At 39.8% G+C, this 22,189-nt stretch overlaps 1 protein-coding gene across 3 annotated transcripts; it reads right to left on the bottom strand.

Annotated features, from left to right (window-relative positions):
* Nucleotides 1-164: 164 nt before the first annotated feature.
* On the bottom strand, nucleotides 165-22,147 carry ACOX1 (acyl-CoA oxidase 1). Of its 3 annotated transcripts, XM_019745477.3 has the most exons (15): nucleotides 21,987-22,147; nucleotides 21,561-21,720; nucleotides 17,687-17,847; nucleotides 12,015-12,172; nucleotides 9,980-10,087; nucleotides 8,670-8,789; nucleotides 8,419-8,534; nucleotides 7,841-8,010; nucleotides 6,640-6,802; nucleotides 6,024-6,214; nucleotides 5,575-5,754; nucleotides 5,337-5,442; nucleotides 5,047-5,190; nucleotides 4,707-4,913; nucleotides 165-4,047 (listed from the first exon to the last, which is right to left on the bottom strand). In XM_019745477.3, exons 3-15 carry the CDS (start codon nucleotides 17,749-17,751, stop codon nucleotides 3,997-3,999), a joined length of 1,779 nt encoding a protein of 592 aa, XP_019601036.1. In that variant the 5' UTR covers nucleotides 17,752-17,847; nucleotides 21,561-21,720; nucleotides 21,987-22,147; the 3' UTR covers nucleotides 165-3,996. The 3 variants fall into 3 exon arrangements, with proteins under 3 accessions (XP_019601036.1, XP_019601035.1, XP_019601034.1); XM_019745476.3 differs by lacking the exon at nucleotides 17,687-17,847; XM_019745475.3 differs by lacking the exon at nucleotides 12,015-12,172.
* Between the last annotated feature and the right edge of the window lie 42 nt (nucleotides 22,148-22,189).

The raw sequence follows: 22,189 nt of genomic DNA on the forward strand, positions 1-22,189 counted from the left end.
AAATGTGTTAAGACTGGAAGATCGATGTGTGAACCGATATTACGTGTTTATCCCACTCCGAAGCTTAGGGAAGAGACCTTTCTGTTCAATTAAGAAAATCAGATGCAAAGCCAGAATAAAACCCAACAACGTAAGCAATGAAAACATGTAAAACAGTGAAAACAGTTTTTGTGTTAATTACAGATTTTATTAAGGGTCTTTTAATTTTACAAAGGAAAAAGGGATTAATGGCTTGGCTTACCGGAAGGCCAAGCAGTGCTAGCGGGTCACTGCCACCTAACCATGATTCACACGCTCAGGACCCTCAGGACCAGTGAACCTCCTTGTACTCCCACCCCCACTGAAGGGCCCAGTCAGGGATGGGTAACAAAACATACTAAATGCATCGTCAGGCAGGAACCAAACTCAAACCACAACAGTAAAAGGAGGAAGGGTAGCAAAGTAATTATACCTTCTAAAAGATGCAATTGTAAATAAAGTGGTGTTTACAAAGCAGTCAGCAGTCTGAGTATTATGTGGAAGATCACATATTTATCTAATCTATGAAAATCAACAGTACTGTGGCAAAACAACTTATTTTGGTTCAGAATTCTTAAAATCACTCCTAATTTTCCATGATCTTCCTGAGATAATGAATGGCCCACTTAAATGTAAGGCAAAATCAAACAAAACCCCCTTGGAATCTAGTAATTTGCAGGTCTGCAACAGCTAACATCTGGTAACTCCTAAGTTTCCTTATGTTTCTGTTTACTATCATGGACCACAGGAATAGTTACTGAAAAATTAGGAAGTGTGGAGAGCTAAAGGAAGAACTCCACCACTACTATGTTAAAATGAAAGAACGGAGCATTTTAGTCATTTACATGATTTGGTCTAATCCTCCAAGAATGCAGTAGTAAATATTTAATTAGCTGAAACGACCTCCACATTATTCTATTAAAATGATCAAAACCTTTGTCTGAGTCAGGAGAATCAACAAGACTCTTGATCTCAGGTAGAATAATCAATTTCCTGGCACTACTCCTCTTGAGCTGCAGTGGGAGCAGGTACTGCTTGAAGACACCCTGGAACCGCAAGGTATACCTTCCACATATTTTAAAAGATTAGCAGGTGTTACAGACCATCTGCATCTCTTCTCTTCCTTCCTAATAAGATGGATGCAAAGAACTCAGACAGGGGGAGGAGGGCCTGAGCAGCAGTTATCTAAAGAAATTTCATTCCCCAGGCAACTCTAGGATAATGAATTTGAAGTTGTATTTCTTCAGCCAAAGCCCTGCACTGAAGAAAACCAAGAATTAAGATCTGATATGTTAACTTTAGGAATAAGAAACTGCTTCCAGATACATACAACCTGAAATTACAAGAAGTGAGTTCTCAGAAAACACATGAATATATTGCAATTAAGCAAGTATTCTGAAGATAAGCTGAGACTTATCAGTGTTATGTTCTGAAGACAAGAACATGAAGGGCCACAAGGCTTTGGGACTGTGTATAGAGGTCACTGTCTCATAGAGCGTAAAATAGAACACTTGAGGAAGAATCAACCTTCATCTGTTACAAATAGCAAAACATCCCTATTAAATCTCAAATTTTCAATTATGGGTACTTTTTAAAAGAGGCTTATATCAATATCATCTAGTAGAAAAATCTCATTAATTCTACTCAATATTTATCATCATTTTGGAGAAGTCAGGGTGAAGTTTATCTTTGTACTCTGTGAAAACAGCTCACAAAACAACACAGCACAACTAGACTTATCTACGGCCAAGTCTGGCTTCTTAGGGACAGCAAACGACCTGTGTGCTTTGTAGCAGTCAACAAAAATTTCTCAGAAATCGACCAGAGCACTCGACCTTTGTGACAACGACAGCAGTTGAGGTGGATTTCAGCGCGATCTGCTGCGGCAGGTCTCACTCCTTCCTTTTTTTGTTCCTAGTGTTACCTAAACTTCATAAGCCTCCATCTTACAATTCTTCATAATTTGAACTAATGTTTAATTATGTGGTACACTCTTTCCCTCAATAGAGCAAATTAGTGAGGTTTTACTACATCTTTATTCTTTGATCACAGTGAATAAAGTTCAAGACAAAACATTACAATGTTAATAAAAGTAGTCTCAAATATCAGATTTAGTTTTTAAATAAAACTCTAGGTGCTGGACTAAAGGTGGCTCTGTTGTATCTACCACCTGTTCAAATCTCCTAAGATAGTTCCCAGATCTATGCAGCTAGATTAGGTGGGTGTCATTTCAAATACCCTCAGATGCTGATTACAGGTATTCACCTATGAGCAGGTACTTAACGACTGATTTTGAAACAATTCTACACTTAACAGGTCACTATTAAGCAATTTATATTTACTTTCTGTTACTTCCCAGAATCTAAGCTACTGTCAAAACGTGCCAAATGAGATTAACAGAGTGCTTTTTACTCCAATCTTAACACACTTATCAATTAATTCTCCTAGTGTAAAGATTAAGGCTTGTGTCAACAGACAGTATTTCTGCTGGACCTAAAATACTCATATTACCGGTTCCACTGGAATAAGATTTTATGTCAGGTCCCAAGATAGGAATTATATTTCCACTGAGTTATACTACATTCTCAAGACTGATTCTAGAACTGGTTTCATGAGGCAGATGTCACAGATACAGTTAACAGGTTAAAAAAAAAATCAAGTAACATGTTGTTTTGCATTGATTTTTAAGAATAAAATTCACTAAGAGGTACACGTTTACCCTTTAAATATAGAATGATTGTGTAAATTAGATTTCAGCTGAAAGGACAATTTAGCAATTCAGATAAAGCTCCTAGAAACATACTGAAAATAAAGCCAAACATATAAGAAATAATTCCATGGAACTTCCATTTATCCTTTAGCCGTAGTTTCAATGATTATGTTTTCTGATCCAAAACCCAGAACACATGGTTTGTCAAAGGATTTTTCTGTGCTACTCCTGGTGGTAAGAGGTAACCTGAGTGATTTACTTTTGTAATGCCAGGCACTGTAAACTCCAAGCATTGTAATGGTTTATGCCAAAATGACATGAAATCTGAATTGTTCCAGATTATCCAGTTAATACGGTCACCAAAGTTACAGTAACTATAACTGAGAGCTCTCCCTACACTTATTCTACTAGGAAGGAACTGTGACTCTCCTTTCTTCCTTCATTATCTCTTTCGGGAGAGGTTAAGGGACACGGAGGGAGGGAGATCAAATGCCACCGACAGGTTCCATCAGTTGCCAATAGTCCTATGTAGAGATAATTTTGCTACCCACCCCTTCCCAAGAAGTTGCTACTACAGTGACAAGTTAGGGATCCTTCTAATGGAAGATTAATTCCCAGTTACACAGAACAATGATCCTGCAGTAGGCCTGTGCTGAAAAAATTCTTGTGTCAGAAAAATGCTACCGTGAGCAAACAGAAACAGTATGTCAGCAACCAAGGGCAAGCAGGCAGAAAACGTGTTAAGCACAAACTCACACTAAATTTCCTGATTAGTTTCCTTCCCCCGATCCGTTTTCTGCAGTCCTGCTTTTAAGTCAGGGCCCATGGCAGGAGCAGTAGGGTGTTTAGCACAAAAGCTTGGGAGGGGTGTATCTTTGCTTAAAAACACATATATCCAGTGATTAGCAATTAAGACGTGAAAATAATTAACTACTTAGTAGTTAAGTTCTACTAATTATCAAAAGTTATGGCCTACTGGGGTCAGCAGCGTTACAAATGGATGTCATACTGCATTTCTTAAAGCTTTTTCTGAATGCTTGACAGGTCTCTTTCAGTGTTAATTGCACTTAAAACACATCTATTTTTTCATTTAATCTCTGAAAGCTCTTCATTTTTTTCTTCATTAATAAAGAAGAAAGGGGTCAATTTGTCATCTGCTCTATAGCTCTCTGAATTCGATAAAGATTCCACGCAGCTTTGTGTGCCAGGTACAAGGGGAGTAGAAGAGTCCAGCTGCTTCCTGGAGCAGATAAAACGTGCCATGACATTCAGAGCTTGGACTGCAGAGGCTTCAGGTGCTTGTAGTAAGATTCATGGACCTGTGAGGAAGGGAGAGAGAAGAAATGCCTCATCAGGAAGTTGCTATGTAAAAGAGCATACTTTTAATCAAGAAATTATCCGGACCTTATTTGGATCCCGATCCAAAGAAATTGAAGGGGGAAAAAAAAATGAGCCTACTGAGGAAATCTGGACATTGGGTAATTCATGATATTAAAGAATTATTGTTAATTTGTTTAGGTGTGAGAATGGTATCGTTATGTTTCTGAAAAAAGTCCTTATCTTTTAGAGATACATACTGAAATATCTATGGACAAAATTAACTGATATTTTGGATTTGTTTCAAAAAATAATCCTCGGAAGGAAGGGGTGGGGGTTTCAGATGAAACCAACTGGCCCGAAAGAGATAGTTGCTAAAGCATGACAAAGGGCATATGGAGGTGTATTATAGTTTTCTAGTTTTGTGTGTGTTTAAAATTTTTCAATTAGTTATTAAATAGTCAAGGAAATGAAAAACCTGCCTACTGTAGGAATGACCCAGTTCCCTTAAGAACCTGTTGGTCAAATACAGTGACTGTCCGAAGTGGACAGGAACTTTCAAAGCTTTCACAGATGGACCACTCTGAGAGGTTTTTCCTGCCTTAATATGTAAGTGAAGAATTTCAAAGGGGGAAAAGACATTGTGTTTTTTTTTTTTCACCTCTGTTTTGTTCAGCGGGGATTTCTTGGCCCACTCAAACAAGTTTTCATACACATTCCCATCATAGCGGCCAAGCACAGAGCCCAGCGACACATCCTGAAAATCAAACGCATCAACCAAAGCAACAGCATCTGGACGAATCACAGTCAGTAACTCCTTGATACGCTGGTGTACTTGGGTAATTTGAGAGTCTGTTAGGATGCCCTCCTGGAAGAAACAAAACAAGCAAATGATAGATATATATGTATATAAACAGATGTATGTGTACATGCATAGCTATAAAGCAGATCATTCTTTTTCTACAAAAAAATTAAAAGCCTTACACTTAGAAAATACTGACCTGAAGAAAATCCCCTGACTTCTGACTGATTCCATATAAAGAATACAACAGACATAAATTCCTTAAGACAACCTGGATGGATTTATCTTGAATTTTGAGGAGTTTTTCTGTAAAGAGCTTAACTGTCACATAGTGGCAATGTGCCTACATAAAAAAACAAACAAACAAAGAATGCCAGAATGTGAGAACTGGTGAAAAAGATTCGACACGCAGTGACAAGGGTTTCTGCACTAAGACGACGAGGGAAGGCAGTGGCGTAAAGGACGGACGAGGGGAGAACTATCACTGACCTCACTTGCTCGAACGAGGTCGACGGAAGTTAGGTTCCATGCTACCTCCTTGCTTTTTCTGTGAATCACTTCAGTTTGAAGGTTTTTTGCAGCAATTTCTACCAATCTGTTAAGCAATAAAACAAAAGCAAGCTCAGAGGACGTGATCCACAGCACTGGCGGCTGCCCCACATCCACCAGGCCCCTTCCCAGAAGCCCCCACCGTCGGCTGCCTAGTCCAGCCGGAGCGTGAGCTCACCTGGCTGCACGGAGTCTATAGGCTTCCGTTAGGCTGTCGGGGCTGTTGATATCCACTAGCGTTGGCCAGACAGCCACCTGCTGTGGCTGGATGCGCTGACTGGGCAGGTCATTCAAGTAGGACACCATGCCACACACCAACTTCCCTGAGTGCACCTGGTCGTAACTCTTCATCAGGAACCTAAGCCATCAGTACACATGCTTTCAGTAACTATGCTTCTTGTGAAACAGAAACAAAACCACCTCTTGAAAGGACTTGAAGCTACGGGACAGGAGATTCATACTCGCTAGTCTGAACACAGCACAAAAACAGTGGGTCAGGACAGAAGGCAAACGTGACTTCTTTCAGGAACAAATATAACGGGAAGAGAAAACATGGGAATAGCAACCGATGAAAAGGACTTGAATTCTTCTTCTCAGGGAAGAGTAATCATGAATTAAGATTCTCACCTAGCCGTCTGTAGCATCATGACAGTGTTTTCTCCCTCAAAGGTGCAGGTTGGGGTAAAAGTGACATAAATATTTGGAAGACCGCTGCAGTGAGAATAGCCGTGCCCACCACAAGCCATCCGACATGCTTCAATGGCAGTGTTAGTTGTCCAGGAGGTGAAAGCCTTCAGGCCGGCGGTGAGCGCATGAAGCTGGAGGGGAAAAGCACCAGCCATCAGAACATCTGAGATGGTGAAGTCCGAGTTCCAAGGAGAAATGCTTATCCTCAGCTACCAGCGCTTCAAAATCACTTGCCACGCATGTAACTGAAGGGGCATGGTCATCGAATTGGCCTGAATTAATGACACTCCCACACTCGCTTCTGAACTGTTCTACTTGGCATAAAGTCTCTGCTTATGTTCCTTTGGTTAACAAATGACCAACATGGTCCAGCACTTCTGAAACTTAAAGGAAAAACTGGTATGTCTTCACATCTAATCCACTTTCAATCGGAAAAATCTCTGTATCTTTTGAGACTATATGGATCTTCAAGAAATCCTAGAAGTTTTCTCTGGATATTATCCAACAGGCAAATGTGAAACAGAAAGGTGCCCACAGTGAATGAGAGAACACGTACCTCGGGCAGTTCACTCAGGTCCCCTTGGCCAATGCCTTCGTTAATCCGATGATAGGTCTCCTTCATGTACGCGCCTACAAAGTGGAAGGCATAGGCCGTGGCCAGGAGTGGAAAGAGTTTATACTGCTGGGTCTGAAAATCCAAAATCTGCGGTTCTGGCTCGCTAAAGTATACCAAAAAAAAAAAAATTAAGCACCCAGAATTCACTGTGTGCCAGGTTCCAGTCTACGCACTGTAGTATGTGAATTTATTTAATCGTCATGAACACTCTGTGAAGGGAACACTTACTACTCCCACTTTATAGATGGGGAAAATCAGAGATTAGGAATCTGCCTGCAGTCACACAGCTAATGAGTGGCAGATCCTTGACTGACTGATTTTGATTTAATTTTTCTTTTTGTCTCTTTTCTTCTTTTTTTCCCTCTTCTTTCTTTTGTTGGCACATCCTCGATTTAAGAGCATGGCCTTCTTGGGCTATATAGGTATAGAAGACCATGCTCTTATCTACCTTGTTAAGCTGACTTAGGTGGACAGAATTTTCTAGCTGTGAAGTTCCGATCTTTCTTAGTCTTGCCAGTATGACTAAACAAACTATATCTCATGGCAACACACAAAATCAAAGTTAGTCTGCTTCACCACAAGAAGGCAATGTTAAGGAGACGTAACCCACTAGATGGCTGAACAAACTATATTTTGACCATAATTTTGGAGAAGACCCAATGCATAGAATTAAACATTTGAAGTCTAGGAGGTCTGCTCTGATTTCCTTATTCCTTCTTTAAGAGCAAAAACAGTTATCAGGGAGTCATGCCCAAGTGGAAGGCAGTTGTGGGAATAAGCTATGGGAATGAACACAACAGGGAATCAAGTTTAATGTCACTTTCACCATACCCAATTTATAGTTGTTAGTAGCCATTAGAATTCCCAAACTGCCTTCAGTGTTTTGAACATTTCATTGATAGAGCCCAAGTAATATCATTATTGTTTTTCTTAGAAGGTTAAATATAATAATAAGGCAGTATTCTCATCTTTCCACTTAAGACAAGGAAGTCTAGGTTTTAAATAACAGACCCAGGGCACTGCCCTCTCTTAGCTAATTTTATAGCCAATGCATCTTTTCCATAAGACATTTGGGAATGTTGGTATCTGAAAGGGCTCCAAGCACGTCTGCAGGAACGAGCCCATCAGACTCCACCCTTACTCTGGCTTGATTTCGGACTGGTGCCTCACAGCGCTGTATCGGATGGCAATGGTGCAGGCCTTCGCCAGGCTCCGGGCAGCTTCTCCCACAAGGAAGGACCTGATAAACACCATGGTCCCGTAGGTTAGCTTGTTGCTCACAGGTTTCACATACGTGCCATCGGGTTTCACCTGGAAAAAGAACATGGGACTGATGCTTCCTTCTGTTAAACCCAAGGGGCAGCTTAGGCCCGTGGTTCTCAAAGTGTGGTCCCCAGAGCAGCAGCATCGGCACTGCCTGGGGAACTTATTTGAAATATAGTATCTCAGTCCCCACCCAGACCTATTAAATCAGGAACTCTGGGGGCCAAGCAATCTGGGCTGTAGCCAGCCCTCCAGGGGATTCTGGTTTAGCAAACCAGAATATGCGCTTCATACCCGCCAATGGCTTTCCATATCACCGTCATCAGAAGCCTCGGAAGTAAAACTATGTTATTACCTTCTAAAACAACTGACCTTCTAATTCTAACCCTGAGGTTATCAACAGCCACTGCACCCCCGTGTTTGACACCTCTGCTCCTATTTCCTATCTAAGTATACCTGGGCATACTTCATGAGCATGTTTTCTCTGGGAATGCGATAATTGTCCATCTTCAGGTAGCCATTATCCATCTCGTCATAGCCAAATTTGGGGCCGATGTCGCCAACGGTAATACCTACCACAGATGAAAGGAAAGTCACCAGATGTTTATGCCTTGAATCCCCGGCTTTCTCCCACTCCTCTTTAGTCGTATATTATACATTGTGCTCAGTTTAAGTTTTCATCTCAATATCAGAAGAACAAGTCTAACCTGGCAAAGGCTTATGGGTTCCCATTTCACGAAGAGGTACAATGAAGGCATGTAATCCATAGCATTTCCCCTTCGTGTAGAGTTGGGCAAGTACTATCGCATGATTTGAAGTCTTTCCAACTGCAGCATCAACGAGAACAAGAGGGGAATGAACCACCATTCTCACATTTTTGAAAGACAGAACCAAAGAGGAAGAAAAGCCTATGTTAAATATAACACTCCACTCTATCAACAAAGTCTGCCCAGAGAGCCTTTCTTCGGACAGGGCCACAGCTGGTTTACAGACATCTATGTAAGCTGAGAGTTACTAAGATTTATTGAATTCTGGCAAAGCAAACCTTCATTTTATTTTGATATGTACATAAAAACCTTTCACTGAAATAGAATTGACACATGACACCATGTGAGTTTAAGGTGCACAGCACGCTGATCTGATAGCAACCCTTCCCTTTAAAAGACAGCTTTACTTTTCTACTTATTTTTGACTCATTTATACATAAAGAAAATGATAGGATAACCAGAAGAACATCGATTTACATTATTTCCTTTTTCTCCCTTAAGGCAGTGCTTTCCAAAACAGTAGCCATAGCTACCTGTGGCTGTTTACATTTAAATTAATTATACTGAAATAAAAGATTCAGTTCCCTAGTCAACCAGCTACATTTCAAGTGCTCACTAGGTATACGTGGTAAGTGGCTACTGTATTGAACAACAAAGATAGAGAGTTATTTGCATCACTGTAGAAAGTTCTATGGGATAGAGCTGCTGTAAGAGATTTTCGGTTAGTATATCCAGAAATATTTATCTTTTCTTGCATTCTAGGTTTTCTCCTATGAAAATGTAATGTCACATACTAAAATACATAATGCGAGTAACAAAATTATTTGACCACTAACGCCATCTGAAATATATATCCTAAGACAATGACTCAGAATGGAAGATATTAGTTTAATGTCAAACTATTTACAATAAAAATTTGAAAATAAATGTTTTTCAATACGGAAATGACGAACCCAACTGAGAATACGAAGTTACTTTAAATGACAACTAAGGAAACTACTATGCTGATATGTGGAACTGTTTAGATGAAACACTAAGAAAAGCAGAGTAAGACTGCTGTCCTTTCTGTGCTTTTGTAAAGTGGTTAAGAATCTGTAACACGCACCACGAGAATGTGAAATAGCTTACAATAGTTTAAGCCTTAAGAATTTGTTCTACATTTCAAAATTGTATTTTCATGGAAGCTCTACATTCTAAACACGATCTTATAATAGATCTTGAAAACATCCAATAACTGTTAATTCACTCACGTCCCCCAGGCCACCACTTGATGGAGGTCACGGTAGGACTATTGAGAATGAACTCCTGGGTCTCAGGGTCATAAGTGGCGGTGGTTTCCAAGCCTCGAAGATGAGTTCCTAAGGAAAATAAATTACATGTACTTCAGATAGAATATGGGGGAGAAAAGGAAAATGGTAGACTCTCCTGCCTAATCCTTTAAGCTGTTGCATCTCAGAGAACAGCAAAATCTAACGACAACAAAACATTTGTAGATGAGCTAAAAATTTTGATAAGCAAGATACACAATTCCCTATACTTAAATCAGATAGTTCCTATTAAGTTGAAAATATAAATGTCAAGCACGTTCCATTTCTATCCTTGATTTAGTCCACATCTACGGCAGTGGATACGTAACATTTAGATCAAGCAAAACCAAAAGTAAAGGCAGCTTAGAATCAGTGTCAGAAGATCATGGGATATGAATTTCACAGGAATGTTCACTGCCCTTTTAAACTCATCTCTAAGTTGCGAGTGTGCTCATTTCAACTCACAGGTATTGTGTTTACCACATCAACCACAAAGAATAAGGTAACGTGTGACAGGAAGAGACTCTAGCTCAAGTTCTTGTCAATTGAGAATTTATTTCAGAATGATTGCTTGGACAGAAAACAAGAGCATAAAAAGGTATAATCATCACGGGGAAAAAGACCTGGAACAATCACTTGTTTGGATTCAGAAAAGGCCAATAATAAGGTCTGAGTTCACCCTGCAGATTTCCAATGCTAGGTCTTGACTTTGTCTTGGCTGGTTCACTATGTGACCAGGAAGAGCTCCCAGTTTCACATGTTTATTGAAGAGGAACAGGGATTCATGTTTGAAATCCTAGTACAAATGTGCCAAAATTCTTTGAAAAGAGTTACAGAGAAATGTTCTAAGTGACATGCTCCCTAATAATATTATTCTAAAGCCAATGCTGAGAGCCTTTTCCCAAACTGCTCTGATAATGTTAGATCTCATCAAACACTTAAACTCTGGGACATTTAGGAACTTCCAAGTTGAACAACAGGCATGGCCAGCTGACGTGTGATGCACCTTCCAGAGTGAGGAAGCAGACATATACACTTAAGACTCCCTTCACCAAAGAAGAAGCTGTTTTAGAAAATGAGGTAACATTAAACAGAAAAAACAATGACAAGAATGTTTGCAAACACACAATTGAACCAAACAGTGTTCTACTTTGAGTCTTTTGAAAATCCCGTAAAACACTATTCAGCAAAGCTGAAAGCCAAAGAGGCTATAAAATGAAGATGAAGTCACACAAAAATAAGGAGCAAAAATAAGGGCAAATACACATTAGATCAGTTGTTCTGAAACCTGAGTAGAAAAAGAGAAGCCAAAAGCCAATGGATGTTAAACACTGACGAATTCAGAATAGATGGAAAAAGGTAGGTGGGGGATGGAAAGAAAAAAGAAAGGCAGTAGATATAGTGTGAAACCAACTGCCTGGAAGTACAGCTTACTCTATTTTTTCTAAACTTTGGCCGAGCCACCTTCAGAACTTTACTGAATCAATGCACAAATAACGCCAAGGTATAAAATGCGGCATATTTTGGTTATATAAGCCACTCATTTCCTGTCAGCACACATACTGTTAATCTGTATTTCTTCTGGAATCAGTGCAACTTCACTAATTATCCATAGTAAGGGTGATCAGACAGCAACAAAGAAAGATGGGTTCAGATTCTATATGCACACAAATTCTATACAATTTCAGTGAACTTGAAAAGCCACTTAGTAAATAAGGCCTGACTTGTAATTCTTGACCTCCTGAAGGGGAATCATGAAAAAAAAAAATCAGCCTATCTCTGTGATAACATAACCTTTAATTTCCACTGATCAAAGCAGTGTCTTTGCCAAGACTTGTCCGTGTGAAACACCTGGCCTCTGCAGAAAGATCGCATTTAAACCTCGGAGATGCCACTGTTAACACATGGTGGGCATGCCAGCCACACTAAGCTCGCGGGAGCCCCGCCCAACCCGGAAGAAAGACTGAAAGCACCGTACCATGACCCATCTCTGTCTGGGCATAAGTGCCAGTGATCTCCAAGCTCCAGGCGGGCATGAAGAAGCGCTCCTGCTGTTCCGCAGTGGCCTGGTGAAGCAAGGTGGGCAGGAACATGCCCAAGTGAAGGTCCAGAGGCGAAGGCCCTCGGTGCACAAAGCTTTGAAGAAACACCAAGGGTGTGCATTTGAGAGAACAATCATCAGGGGTGAGAGAATCAACAATGTGGACAGAGTGAGGGAAGGAGAAAAAAAAAACCTTCTGTAAGTATGATTTAGTTGGGTAGGCTTGATCATGGATGGATGGGAGCACGGCCTCTTTTTGTATTACTTTGTTATAGCTTTTGGCAAGTTGCGTTTTTCTTAGGTTGGCGAGAAGTATTGTCTTGTACTACTCACCTCTAAAATAATTCAGTTTGGCAGGATTGGCTGCCAATTCCAAAGCCCGTGTAGCACAAGACCACTGGAGCAAGGCAGAGGATTCTAGCCTTGCCATTAAATCACAGGAAACAAAATTTGAAGCGGTCATATGAAATGGAGAATTTCAGTTGTACCATGATTTACACTGATGAGAAGTTGAGGCAAAATATAGTAGTTCTCTCAGAGGAAAGCTTTTCCTAGATGCAATTTCAATAATGCTGGAGTCTTTTCTGTTTGTCCACAAAACATCCAACATTGAGCCACATTCATCATCTAACTGGTCATTTCGTTCTGATTGATCATAAATATCCAGCTACGTGCTACTGAAACAATTTAATACAAAAACTGACAGTGCTCTTCACCCCTAAATTTCAGAAATAAAAGACATGCAATTACTTATGTGCTGCCGAAGCGAGCACAAGACACACAATTTCTAAAGGCCATAATAATTACAAATAACAGATTCATGCATAATGAGCTCTCCATTACAATCATGGGAATTGTCACTAACGATAATAGAAGTCTTAGTACTCATTTTAAATCCACTTTCTAAAGTCCTTATTTTCTAAATTAACTCTATCGTTCTTAGTTTTCTCTTTAATTATCTTAGAAATGAGCCTAAACAACATTTCAGTTTTCAGATCTCCGGACTGGCTCCATATAAGGTGAGGAAGAAAACAACCAGGGTACCTGCTCAGGCAAGGGTTGATCAATATGTCTTCCAATCGGGTGGCTGTGCTCTCAGTTAACCAATTACATAAAAATCAAAGAATGTGGTGACTGACTTCCTCATTTTACAAAGGAATTAAGGCTGAGAGTGTTAAGTGCCTTCAGGGCAAAAAAAAATGGCAAAACAAGGACAAGCATCTTATCGCTTAATCACATCTTCTGCTCTAGGGCAAGGGGGCTGAGGACAGTAGAAAGACTTGCCAAAAAACCAGGGCTGTCCCGTAAGATGTCACCACTGGTGGACATTGGGTGAAAGGTCCACAGGACCCATCTGTGCAATTTTTATAACTTCCTATGACTCTACAATGATTTCTAAATAAAAAGTTAAAACATGAGAGGGTCTGTATCAGTGCGTGGTATTATGGAATATTATGGAATAATACCAAACACCAAAGTTTACCACAAAATATACTCATTAGGGCAGGCGTAAACCTACTATGATCAGAAACTGTTTTGAGACTGAAGAATGTTCTCAGGAGAAAAATGTCTCTTGTGACTAAGATTATTCAGAAGTGGGTGGAATTTAGAAATGTTATGAGGAGAAAGTGACCTAGATAATTTTTCACTTAAATCAAGGACTTGTTGCAAAAAGTTAGTTATACATGATAAAGATTATGTATTATTTTTAAGTAATTTATTTTAAAATGACAAAGTGCAAACATTTTGTGTGAAACACTAGAGTTAATTCTTTTAAAACTGTAACACCAAAAGGCCTTCCCAGTCTCTCCTATTCCTATGTGATGACACAGGGCTGGAAAGGCTGGCAGTCAATACCGAGGACAAATGATTAGATTAATAATACATGAGAAAGGAAGAAATCAAAATAGCATCTCCGTGAACAGTATGAATATTATCTTAGGTAATCAACAAAATGTCATCAATAATAAATGATTTTAGAAAAGCTGTAGGCTATTAAGGAAAAAAAATCACTGCATTCTAATCCATTAGGACCATTCCAGTAGGAACCCACTAAAGAGATTTATAAAAGCAACAAAATATTTAAAAGTTAAGTAACTTAGCTAAGAATAGTGAAAATTTAATTAGGAAAAAATACAAATACTTAATGGGATGAATAAAAGAAGATTTGAATAACAGGAAATAAACTGCTAATGCTAATTCTGGGCTAAAAGAACTAAATGAAGTTACTAAAATACAAGGATTTCATGTAACATAGATTTTAAATTCCTATAGAACACATTTTAGAACTTGACAAATTGAGATCAGAATTCGTCGAGAAGGATAAGTATGCAGGAACACCCAATACATATACCTAGAAATGTAACAACAGTCGGCTTATCCTATGGGATTTTAAAATATCTTACAAAGCAACAATAAGCCAAAGTTTATGATGTTAGGAGAAAAACAAGCAAATCAATGTAATATATTTAAGGTTCCAGAAATAAATACAAACTGTTATAAAACTCTAAGATGAACCAGAGAGAACTTAACAATGGCAAAAGGGCTAATACTTAATAAACATAAAAACAGTATGGAAGTCATTAGTCACTCTGTATCATACACAAGTCAAAGCATTAAATATAAATAAAAAATTTAAAAAAAACCTGAAAGGAAATAGAAGAAAACTTATACCTACTAAGAGACGAATTCACTGAGTACATAAGGCCAAAACGTTTAATGAAACAGAAGGCAACAGAAGTATTGGAAGGATACATTAAATCATATAAGATCAATATGCATATTCCATTTAATCAATATTCAAAGGAGAAAGACCCAGTTTATACATGGGAAATGCAGACAGTAAGCCAAAACAGGCAGTAACATCGGCTCACAAGCATTGGAAAATTGAAACTTGAACTCTTAGATATACATTAACGTAGCAAAACAAAATTAAAGTACCCATGTTGATGGGGCTATGGAGATACATGTGTATTAATAAGTTGCTAAAAATACTGTGAACTGGCTCTATGCTTCAGAAAAAGTCTTGAACTATGCAATAAAAGCTAGAAAATGATCATTTCCTTCAATATAGTAATTCATTTCTGATAAAGATATTCCAGAGGCATAACCCTAAAGAACATAGTTTTTGTAAGTAAGTTAATATTGTTATTATAATAGTGGGGAAATCAGAATAGCTCAAATACCTAGGGAGTAAGTCTCATGGGAAGTCCAACAAGAGACTCCTCCGAACAAAGGACAGGAGACGAAGCAGTGAAGATACAGGGAGAGAAAGATCGTGACGTACAAAATCAAGTTTACTATCGATTTTTCAAGTTTCAAAGGAAGAAAGGTGCTCTAGTTCATATTTGGGTACTAATGGTGGGAATTGTAAAGATACTGCACCATCTTCCAGGATGATAACTATGTATTACAGCTCTCGTTTCCTTAACATCACTAACAATAATAGAAAACGCTGTGCAAGAAGAATCCCTAGGAAGGGACCAGAACTTGAAATGGTCAAGTATCTGTGACGATCATACATACTACCTGCCTTGTGAGCTGGCGAAATGTCTGGTCAGGATGAGTGACAGTAGACCCCGTTCTAGACGGTCCCTTCCACACCAGAAGCCCAGGGACAGGGTGCCCACCTCAGCCCAGACCGCTGCCTTTGATTAAGACGCACAGAGCCACGGACCAAAGTGTGTCAGGATTTGTGTGCCTATACACACAGGTGAGTATTCAGAGGAGGTAAGGCACGTTCTAGAAGGAGAGGGAAAACTAGTGACCGAGACTTTCTGATTGAATTTTAAGATTCTCGAGGATCCTGGAATGAGCCGGAGCAATACTGAGTCTTTTCGCTTCTCAGTGGCTCCCCAGAGGTGGAAGAACCCCAAACTCAAAGATACAACCAATTCTGTGAGAACACTTCAGACAGTCACTGTTGACCAATACTGCCAAGTCTCAGAATTTAAATAGTCAAATATTCATCTTGTACAAGCTGTTCTACCACCAACCTCTCCGATGTTGAAGGGCATTTTATGTCTTCTCTGTAAGGTTACACTGTCACATGATGCAAATTAACTAATAAACAGACTGGCTTCCCTGGAAAAGAACAGCAGTCAATGAAACACAACTAACAGCAACATGAACTAACAAAATTCCAGCAAGAAACAAGACCTATATCAAGTAAACTACAGAGATTAAGACCAAGTTGGTTCCAATACAAGAAGATATCCGAAAACTAGAAGCAGTAAGGGAAAGAAAACTGACAAATGCAAACTCGCTCAGAATGACACAGGACCTTAGTTCAATTTCTGGACCCCTCAAACCAGTCAAGTTCATGTCTTTATTTCTTCCTTTCTTCCTTCAATATTTAGGGCAAGTATATATTTGGAATGTACTTCATAAATAGAGGCAGAGGGATTAGACCAACAAGAGATAGCCATATCAGACCCATTTAGACTCAGAGTAATAGCATAACTATGAATAGCATAACTATTAAGACAAATAAATTCTACAGTGATAAATACTGAAAGAAAAAAAGGGTTCTGTACCACAAAGCTGAGATTACCCCCGACACACACACACACACACACACACACACACACACACACACACACCCTAGACAGAAGCACTGTATGAATGTTCTCTTCCTTCCCTAGGACACCTTTCTTCCGGCTTTTCAGTTGTAGCCATCTTGAAGCTAAAGCCTTGGCTATGTGACGAGGTGTGCACAACCCCACATAGCAACCAGAACCTGCAGGCCCCACGGTGATTTTGATAAAAAGCACTTTCTTAAACCAATTCACAAATCAAACTGCACCAAATCAAACACAGAAATGAAGCTTTCCTGATATCTGCACCCTTTCCTCTTTCCCTTTCTTTTTCTTTATTTACCTAATGGAAGCAACATAATGAGGAATGAGACTGGGCAGCTCAAATTCAAGATACTCAAACCTGCCGATTGGCCTTGTCCATGAAAACAAATGTATTTTACATCGAGACCAAACCCACAACTTTTTTAAAGTAGCCAGGCTTTTAGGTACAAGTGAACCAAGAATTAACTAGTAATACAAAAAGCCCATGAACATGTATAGAAAAGATGTACCAAAAGAAATGGAGAATCGTGGACTTTTTCCAAACCACCTATAACCCTGCTAGTGGGCAATGTAAGAGTGTGACACTTAACTGCTCTAACCCTCTGCCCCATTAAAATCCACACTTTTCCTCAAAGCAGAGAGGAATCATCCCGAGGCTGCAGAGGCACGGCTCCCTTCAAGAATTTCCAACCAAGACTTTAACAAACATCAACACAGCGGGTGCTTTGCCACATTTGCTACCCCACCTTTGGACCCCACAAACTGCTCAACATCTGTTAAAATGGGGACGTGTGGCAATGATAAAAGGCTCGAAGAAATAACAATAAAGGACATTTCAGGCCAGAGTCCTGGCCCAGTTTACGGGGAAGTGACCTAAGAGAAGAAGAGCTGCTGAATTTTATTTAAGATTCAACAATTTAAAAATAAAATCCCAAATGTGCAGCAGCAGAAAAAAATCAAATGCCAGGAGTCATCTGTTAATTGAAGTCCTGAGGCGGGTTACCCACTGACCCTCAAATGTGGACTAACCGTGGCCCAACTCCGTCTGGGCGTAGGTGCCAATTATCTCGAGTCCTTTGGATGAAAACAGCCATTTCTCTTGCTGAGCAGTGGTGCCCTGATTCAGCAAGGTAGGAATAAACATGGAGTAATTGAGGCCCACAGGTTCCACAAAATTGATCATATGTAGTCTACAGGAGAGAAAAGAAAAGGGTCTCAGGCTTACTCCAGAAACTGCATGCTACCACCCATTCTCGCCAGGCAGCTGTACTTCTCAGGATGAAGGTTAGGAAAATTTAAACCCCTTTCTTATGAAATCAAATGTAAACTTTACCATTTTACTACCTAAAAAGCCAAGAGCAGAATCTAGTGGTATCTTTCCTGCCCCCCCCCCCCCATCAATTCAGGGCCAGAATTCCTCTTTAATTCTATTTAACCCAGAAAGCCAATTCTATCCATCGTTTTAGCCTAAAAACACTTTTTGTTTTGGGTTTTGAATTGCTTGCATTTTTTGGAGTTTGGGTTTGTTTTTGCTTTATTCAATTAGAATCAAACAAACTCCACAGAACACTTATTTGTAGAGCTGTTAACAAAAGCTCCTAAAGAAGAATTTAAGCTATCTTTCCCTAGATAACCGAAGCAAACATCCAGGGTGGTAAATATAAATTCCAGTGCCAACGCACAGATCTCTAAAGGTCTTCAGAGTTTCCAGGTGGGTAAATAGGTAACGTGAGGATATGAAACACCCAGCACCAACGGTCTCTGAGAATTACTCCAGATTAAGGGCGCTCCAATCATAATGAAATTCAGTCTTCAACTATTTTCTCATAAAACAGAATCTGTGAAATAGTCGAAATATAAGTTTTATATATAGTCAGCCTTCGCCATGCTTACAGATTTTACAGGGGTTTATTTTATCCATCCATCTATCTATCTGTCATCTAACTACCCATCCACCCAAAAACCACAAAGTTAATTTCCTCTAACTCATCTTCATGACCTCTCGAGGGATGAATAGAAAGTGATACCACCAACTTATCCTGGTCCACACATGCAGAGCATGAATTAATGGAAAGAGGGGGTAGGCTGTCAGTTCACTTTTGCGGAGGCCCTGAGATCACCCCATCACCTTTAGGGAGGGAGGTCACCTTTCAGAGGTGTCACAGACATACACATCCAAGAAATGCCCAGACTAGCCAACATCAAAAATGCTTTTTAACCCCGAGGTTCCATGATTTTTTTTTTTACACCCGTATCGGATGTTGATTAAACTGAATGGAGGGAAAGAGGGGAAAGGAGGAATTGGAACACAGGAGGTGAGCTGCTTTCCCAGTAACTCGGATTAGCAGCAATTCACTCCTGCATAACCGGAGAAAAGGAACGCACTTCCCAAGACGCAGGCCCCTCACTGAAGTGGGAGCCACAGCCTAATGAGTAGATAAGTGTAGAATCATCATCTCGAAGGCAAGAGCACCACAGGTTTCCCCGACAATCATGTCTCACCGAAAGAGGAAACGAACCTACACGAATTGCTGAGGAATACAAGCAGTAATTTAAGTGCTAAAAAATGGTGGCAACATAAAACACTCTTATTCCTATGAAGGGGAACTGAAGATGGTCTGGGTGTATAAAATGATGACACTGACACAAAATAATTCTAGGAAACAGAGGGAAAATATGCGACACAAAATAAAGACTGTCAAATATTTGTTCTCAGTAAACATACTGGGGTGTGTTTTTTTTGTTGTTTTTTTGACTGAGGCCACTTGAAAATCAACTCAGGAACAAAAGCTCAGGGCTTGTTTTTGAGTTATGTTTAATCCCTCCTGAAGATGCTTCTCAAGGAATCAGCTTTAAAAACCTAAGAAGGATAACAATAACCATGACTGATTCTCATTCAAATTTTAAATTACCCTTAAGAACATTTACAGTTTTTTTTCCACAGCAATCAGTACACTTAGCTAAAAGACAAAATTACAGAAAGGAGATTAGGAAAACAACTTGTATATTCCCCAAACAGCGAGGTCTTTATTTGCTCAAGGACTTAAAAGTTCTTTTATTGCTTAGGTTGAGAAATCCTGAAGTATTTTACTAATATTCAGTCAACTTCAAGTCTCATAAATGAGTTATGTTGATAGGACAAATGGATGTAAAAGAGACCAGTAATTGCCCAAAGTCCCCAAAAAGAGAAATATTACTGTTTTTCATCAATTCTCGCACGCCCTCCCATCCCACTATTTAAGAAATCCAATGCATCTCACAATTAATGCTATGTCATCACTAACTTTCTTACATAAAACGGGTGTGCGTTACAACCAACGGCAGGCTTCGATTCAATAGCATTCAAGTTAATTGCCAAGATTAATTTTCAATCCCATTCTCTAACATAAGTTGATCTCCTCATATTATGGATATGGGAAGGATGCCAAAAGGTGTGTTAAAGTTTGGACCTACATTCCTCAAACAGCAAGGTCTGTTATCATGAAAAACCTTACACAAAATAACTGGCTGATCCACTTGATCTTTAACCCACATAAAGGACTTTGTTCTATTTCACTGTGACTTCACTCGAGTCTAGTTATGAAACCTTATGAACCACAGATTAGGAAATCTTCTAACCAACTCTTAACCACACTGCATGGATCATTTAAAGCAAAATAAAACAAACCTCTCCTGTGTTGTTTTAGGGACGAACAACATCTTACTAATATTTTAAGGTTTACAAACCTAACTCAGGTAATTCAGAAACTTAATCTTCTAAGAGTTGCTTTACCTTAATATCCCCACAGCTATGAGCCATAAACTTTAAAAATAAAAAAAGAACATTTGAAAGTTAGTAAGTTCTCTGGTTTGGGCTACCAAAAATAAATTAATTGTATTTTTATAACTAAAATGGAAAGGAATTTTGAGGGTAGTCCTAAGGGCCAGAGTAAATGATTTCATCTTAACAATAATAAACAGGTCAAATTGAAAATAATTAGATACCAAATGTACTAGAGGCAGTAGAATAAAGGAGGAATGATTATGACTACATAAAGGTGGAACCTGTAACATATTTCATTTTCCTTGGCTCTTGAATATACACCTTCATGTCATTTAATTTTTATTGATGAAAATACTAGTTCTTCTAAAATGCAGAAACCTAAAAGAGGAAATGCCCAAGAATAAATAAGTGTAAGAGGTGCTACAGGCCAAATTGTAGAGTTTATTTAGATAAAGGCCAAAAGAAAGTGCCTTTTTTTTTTTTTTAAATAATTAAAAAACAAAACACAACAAAAAATGGATGGTCTGAAAAAAGAACCTACTCTTTTCAGAACTAGGACCAAGGAGTGTTTTTGTGAGGTCTCATATGCGCCTGAGAGCCATTTAAACACTGACCCCAGATTCAACAATGCTGGGTTCTTAGAATACTTTATATTCATTCTGAGGTTTGACTAATGGTCTTCCTCATCCATCCCATATTTTCCATTATTTAAAACTCAAGATGTACACTATCATATAAAAATATAATGTTATTGCTCCAAACTAATGTTTGGTCTTGCAGCTGAAAAAGCCTTCCGAATTCAGCTTCTAAAGTTAGCAGTACTGCTTACAAACAGCAAAAGCATTTTTGACTATAAATCACTCAAAAGTGAGCCGCCTGGACAAAAGGAATTTGTATGATTCTTGAGACTGAAAATTGCAGCAGCTTCATTATCAGCATTCTACAAATGTCATCCCTTTAACAGGCTTGACTACAAAAGAAAACATTATTTCCCACACCTGTAACTTTAAAATGGCATGACAAATATGCCAGTTTGAGTCTTTAAACGCCAAGCACGATGAAAAAGGACACCACAGACCGCGGATTTCATTTGGGCTTTTATCATAGATAAAAACTTCATCTATGCTAAGGCATACCTACTTTTTAAACCACATGATTTCATCAGGGTCTGAGATGCCAAACTCCCTCATCTTCCTCACCATGGTGGCACTCTTCCTGACAGCCACCTCGTAACGCTGGCTGCGAGTGAGGAAGTTCAAATCCTCATGCTGGAAGTCTGGGTCGTTCAGAATCAGGTTCTCTGGAAGGGATTAAAGGGCATCAAAAGGAAGACAGAAATTCTGGGCTCCGTTACACTTGCCTGGTTTCGGAGTCACGGGCACAAGTCCCATCTCCGGACGGGATCCTCCCACCCCACCACAGGCCACCCCCGGACGTGGGGGTCCCGGCTCCCCTAAAGCTGGGCCGGCGCCTACGGCCTACGTCGCACAGCAGCCCCAGACTCCTTATCGAGGGAGTCTCAAGCCTTGTTCGGGGAACGAGGGAGGCCTGCACCGCCGCCCTCACCGATCTCTCGGCGGCGCCGGGTGTTCTCCGGGCTGCCGTCCAGGATGTACGTGAGCTGATCCGGGTTGAAGCTGGCGGCGGCCCGCTCCCTGCGCAAGTCCTGGTTCATGGTGACGGCCATCGGAGGCAGCGGAAGCCGAGAGGTCAGCGACGACGGTGTCAGCAGTTCCAGCTCGGGCCGGGCCCTAAGAGCCGCCCTAGGA

The sequence above is a fragment of the Rhinolophus sinicus genome, chromosome 12 (assembly GCF_057876585.1).
Source record: "Rhinolophus sinicus isolate RSI-liver-muscle chromosome 12, RSI-T2T, whole genome shotgun sequence".
Classification (NCBI taxonomy): Eukaryota; Metazoa; Chordata; class Mammalia; order Chiroptera; family Rhinolophidae; genus Rhinolophus; species Rhinolophus sinicus.

Coding starts and splice junctions, on each gene's coding strand:
- ACOX1 (XM_019745475.3), bottom strand. CDS start 22,107: ATGGCCGTCACCATGAACCAGGACTTGCGCAGGGAGCGGGCCGCCGCC. Junction 10,088..17,686: donor CCAGACGGAGTTGGGCCACG/GTTAGTCCACAT, acceptor TATTTTCCTTAG/GAACTCATCTTCGAGGCTTG. Junction 4,914..5,046: donor AGTCAGGGGATTTTCTTCAG/GTCAGTATTTTC, acceptor TGTTTCTTCCAG/GAGGGCATCCTAACAGACTC.